Consider the following 5,592-nt stretch of genomic DNA (forward strand, 5'->3'; position numbering starts at 1 on the left):
GTCAACTGTCTGCCCCCTGGTGGTCAGTGCACGTCATAGTGAGCGGTTGAACGGCCTTAGCATATCATTAGCATATTACACTTTGATCGGTTGAATGGCCAACCGGTCAACTGGACACTTAGCATATTAGGCTTTTATTATATAGGATATGTTTGTATTCACCCCTTTTTCTCAGGAAAAAAATGGTAGCATACTGTAAATACTATTCTGCACTTTGCTTTTTTCACTTAACAATATCCTGGAACTCACTCCATAGCAGTTTATAGAGAACTTTGTTACTTTTCACAGCTATAATAGTGTTGCCTGTGCCCCATTATTTAAGTCCTGTTGATCAGAACTGAAGTCTCCAGCTAGGCACATTATTTGCAGACCACATAAGGGATGAATTGGGAGGCTAAGAGAGGTGAGAAAAAGAATAATTTTAGATTTACAGAAAAAGTTGCAAAAATAAATACATAGCATTCCTTCACCCAGCTTCCCTAATGTTAGCATCTTACATAACATAGTAAAATTATCCTAAATCAGGAAATTAACATTTTTGTAATACTATTAACTAATATACAGACCTTGTTTGAATTTCACCACTAGTACCACTAATGTTCTTTTTCAGGTCCAGGATCCTATATGTAATACATTTAGTTGTCATATTTCTCTGTAGGTTTCTCAGTTTTTGTCATTCATGGCCTTAAACCATTGTAGAATGCTGGGCAGTTGTTTTGCAGAATGTCTCTGAGTTTGGGTTTGTCTGATGTTTTCTCATGATTAGATTAAGGTAATGAATTTTTAGCAAGAATTCCACTGAAGTTGCATCCTTCTCAGTGTATCATATTACGTGGTGTGTGAAGTCAATATGTCTTATTACTGGTGATGTTAACCTTGATAAACTAATTAAGGTGGTTTGGGCTGGGTTTTTCCACTGTAAGGGTATAATTTTCCCTTTGTAATTAATATTATGGGAAGAAATTTTGGAGCTATGCAACTACCCTGTTTACGGCACACTTTTGCTGCCCAATTTTAGCATCCATTTACTGTGGTGTTTACCTGATGGGAGTCTCTATTCCCATTATTCTTTCTACATTCATTAGTTGGATTTGCTGTAAGAAAGAGCTGTTATTTCCAATTTATTTATGTATTATACTAGTGGCCTGGTGCACGAATTCATGCACATTGAAAGGAAATTAATTAGAAGAAATATTTTAATATCGCTATTCGCCCTTTCTCTATAATAGAAGTGTCAACCTATTTCACGATCGACATTGACAGATCGAGACACACACGTGCGATTGGCGCCAGCGAGAGCTTTATATGTATCGCGCATGCGCAAGTCAGCTGAGCCTTTTATAGATATAGAATAAATTTGCTTAATTAGACCTGCTTTCTGATTTAGCTAAACTTTTTCCAACCCAGTGAAGCACCCCAACTTCTCTTTCAGGTAATTGTCAGCAACACAGCAATAAATATCAACATGAAACAGATTATTATTATAGATCATGAAAGGAGAACAAAGGGTAATTTAACTGCAGCAGTGTTTGACTATACTCTGCACAGTGAGAAAACCTGAAGTCATTTTTAAGGTCCACCATTTCTTACTTCTTTTCAGTCGGGTCAAGTTTCTAAGTTTTCTAAATCTCCATTTTCTGGCTAATGAAAAGAAAATAGGATTCCACCAAGTCTCCTATCTACCTACTCCAGGACTTCTGTGAAGAAATTCCAAGAAGGCTAGTCGCTAGGGAGAGGAAGCTGGGCGTTGCTATGTGACGTCATTACCCAGCACCCACAGCCACTGTTTTCGGGCTGGGCTGGGCTGTGGGCCACATTTTGCACCTCGGGCTAGGCTGGGCTGTGGGCCACATTTTTCACCATGGGTTCTCGGCGTCAGCTGCAATTTGGTGGGTGTCACTCTGGGGTGGTGGTGGGGCCTGTGTCCCACTTGGGGGAAGCCGAGTGTTGCTTTGTGGGCGCCAGGTCCGCAGTGCCGTTTCTCTGTTAATGGCCAGTGCGCATCACAGCAGCTCCTGCATTGAGCGTCTGCCCCCTGGTGGTCAGTGCACATCATAGCGACTGGTCAGATGGTCAGACACTTGGCATATTAGCCTTTTATATATAGGTAGATTACTTATAACAGTAAATGGATTTTTTTTATTGCTAGATTATAATCCATTTTTATCATCATTTATTTTGTTGTTCAAATTGTCCCAGATTTGACTATTGGGAATTTTTTCAAATTGGCTCCTGTATCCTTTTGACATGCCCCATCATTATTTGAGCATCTTCTTGCCTTTTGGTACTACAGGATGTCACACTCTTACCTTGTACTTTCCTAGCCCTAATGAAGTCAACCATTTCTCCAAGGAACCCCAGAACCAATACATTTTAAGCACTTACTATATGCTAGTCAGTTTAGTCTTCACAACTCTGTTCAGGATTCTGAGGCTCAGATGGATTAAGTAAATAGCCAAGGGTCCACAGTCTCTAGCTAGAAATCTGTGATTCTCATATTTAAAACTATGGTCCATCCCAGCCAGTGTGGCTCAGCAGTTGAACATTGACACAGGAACAAGAGGTCCCTGATTTGATTCCTGGTCAGGGCACATGCCCAGTTTGTGGGCTTGCTCCCCAGTAGGGAGCGTGCAGGAGGTAGCTGATGGATGATGATCCTCTCTCCTCGATGTTTGTTTCTTTCTATCCCTCTCCCTTCCTCTCTCTCTCTAAAAATCAATTTAAAACAAATTTTTAAACTATGGTCCAGGAATCAACTATAAACTGGGAAGGAGTATCTATGAAATCATACAACCCTTTGGGGCTTGACTATGCCTCTCACATGAGCAATAGCATGTAAAGGGGCCTGGGAACAAGCCATTTAGAATAGGGTAAAAAGCTTGTATTCTGTGAGATGCACAAAGGTGCCCCTTGTTTCTTTCTTATTTTCCTTGGATAGTCTTAGTGTTTAGTAGAATCTACTTTACATTTCCCAAAGACTCATAGGGCTTGGTGGCCACACTTAGACTTGAATATTTAAGGGGCAGGTGGAACTCAGGGGCATGGTTTGGTTATCTGTTCATCCATTCTGAAGATTCTTCCCAGTGCTAAAGTTTGGGGATATTGAATTGATTTGCAATAAAAGGGGACATTGAAACTCCCTTATACTTTCTTATACCCTGCAGCTTCTTTGATAGAGAGGAGTTAGCTGCAGGCATCTATGGTTGCAACCAAGAGCAGCCATAACAAAGCTACTTATCTGTTCTTGGTGAACTCCCAGCACTGGCACTTCCAAGGGATTCCTTCCATTCTCTTGCCTCCCTTCCTTTTCATTTACTGCCTTTTAGCCTCGATGCATGACTCAGAAATAGATCTCTCCTCCCTTATCTTGTTCCCCACCTTTGCTCTATCTGTTGCCCCTAGAGGTCTGCATATCCAGATCTCTGCTGGCACTAGTGATATCCTGTGAGCACTTCTCTGATGGGCTAGTCCCAGGAGCAAGTGACTTGCTCTTACCTTTAGGCCACAGTCCCTGCTTTTTTAAAATGAGGAGGTAGACATAGGTGTTCTCAGTTCCTTTCCAGCTCTGACTCCAGAATTTTTCCTGCCCCATTCAGACAACTTATATTTTAATCGACACTTGAGGCTACAATTATAAGTGTGTACGTGTGAGCAGGGAAGAGGAGGGGAGTGGTATAGATATTTTCTCTAAATGCTTCTGCAGTTGGGAGGAGTGTGGGGAGAAAGAGGCAGCTTGTAAGCCAGAACTGCCACTATATAAGCTTAGACTCAGGACCTGTGGGAAGGTCTGTGGGTTTGTCTGTTCCATGCTATCAGGGCTACTTACTGCTTTTAAGTTGGGGGCCCTTACCTAGGCACAACTAGCACAATGTTTCCCAGTCTAGCTTGATTTTTCTTGTTGAACAGGAAACTACCAGGACATTTGACTTTTTTTGGAGAATTGCCTTTCTTTTGGATATAAGAAAAATCTGATTTGTTAATCTCTCATCACATGTGATATTTGATGTGCTTCTTGTTTGCAGCTGAAGGAATGTATCCGAGCACTGGATCAGGAACACACCCATACTCCCTTCCGGCAAAGCAAATTAACTCAGGTAATGTTAAATGTGAGTTTTGAATTTGTTCTGATTCTCATTTGTTCCTTCATCTGTTCATTCAGCAGAGCATCCACTGCCTGTAAGGCATGATGCTAAGCACGGCAGGGGGTGGGGAGAGAGGAGGGGTCATGTTCCTTCCAGGAGTTCTCATGTATAGGAGGAGAGGGGAGCATACTCAGGCATAGAAACTTAGGGTGAGGTAGCCAGGGTCCCATGGGGGCAGCAAAGCTCTTTTGGCCATCATCCATCAGCTTTCTGCTTATTTCTAAAGTAAAGAAACCTTGTTGATTTAGGGGTACTTTCTTAGCTGTAAGACTTAGACCAGTATTTCAATACAAAAACTAATGGCTGCAGTTAAAAAGAATGATAGATTTTTTACCTGTACTGATAGGAAAGACGATCAAGATCTGTAATTTAAAATATGAAATGAGAAGAAACTATACAGAAAAATTGTGCATTTGTCAACTGATTATTCTGAGTGGTAGAACTATATATAGGTAATTTTTTCTGCTTTTTTTTCTGTCATGAAAAATGTGCTTCAGACTTATTAACAGAAAACACCAATAAGACAGCATCTGTAATTGCTGCAGAAGATGGCCCATGGAGGAGTCTGCCTGGTACAATCACTTGTGAGACAGTGTGGGTGCCCCTGGTTCCTTTCTTCACCGAGTCCTGCACACTAGAGGGCAGACTAGGTAGAGGGCGGTCGAGGTGACGATTGTTGTGTTCAGGGAGAAGTTTCAACTAGACTAGCAGCTCCACAGGGGCTGGAGCAGACCCTGTAATAACATAGCTACTTATCAGGCAGAGTTGGTGATTTTGGATTCGATTGTGTCTTACCAAACATTTCAGCCAGGGACCTAGGAAACCCTTCTTAAAGGTGATTAGTCCTCATCCCAGAAAATGTGTTCCTATTTAGTTAAAATAATAATAATAATTCAAACAGTACATATAAGTACAAAGAAGACGGGGAAGGGTACCAGAAAATCCCACCTCCCAGTGACAGTCACCGCTGCATTTTGGTTTTTGTTTATTTGTTTGTTTTCTCGTGTTTTTTTAAAATATATTTTACTAGAGGCCCGGTGCACAAAAATTTGTGCACTCGGGGGGGAGGGAGGGTTCCTCAGCCCGGCCTATGCCCTCTCGCAGTCTGGGACCCCTCAGGGGATGAGCACCTGCTGGCTTAGGCCTGCTCCCCGGGGGGATTGGGCCTAAGATGGCAATCAGACATCCCTCTGGCAGCCCGGCAGCCCTCGGGGGATATCCACTTGCCAGCGGGGAGCAGGCCTAAACTGCAGTCGGACATCCTTAGCGCTGCTGAGGAGGCAGGAGAGGCTCCCACCACCACCGCTGTACTGGCAGCCATCAGCCTGGCTTGTGGCTGAGCAGAGCTCCTCCCATGTGAGAGCGCCCTGACCACCAGAGGGCAGCTCCTGCATTGAGCGTCTGCCCCCTGGTGGTCAGTGTGTGTCATAGTGACCAGTCATTCCCAGTC

The 5,592-nt window shown here is 42.9% G+C and overlaps 1 protein-coding gene across 1 annotated transcript in view; it reads left to right on the forward strand.

Moving 5' to 3' along the window:
* Positions 1-5,592, forward strand: part of KIF24 (kinesin family member 24) — a 48,696-nt gene that overhangs the window by 32,870 nt on the left and 10,234 nt on the right. Inside the window, exon 8 of the mRNA XM_005859527.2 lies at positions 4,023-4,094. Within this exon, the coding sequence (XP_005859589.1) occupies positions 4,023-4,094 (72 nt within the window). The remainder of the gene's footprint in view (positions 1-4,022; positions 4,095-5,592) is intronic.

The sequence above is a fragment of the Myotis brandtii genome, unplaced genomic scaffold (genome assembly GCF_000412655.1).
Source record: "Myotis brandtii unplaced genomic scaffold, ASM41265v1 scaffold1270, whole genome shotgun sequence".
Taxonomy (NCBI): domain Eukaryota; kingdom Metazoa; phylum Chordata; class Mammalia; order Chiroptera; family Vespertilionidae; genus Myotis; species Myotis brandtii.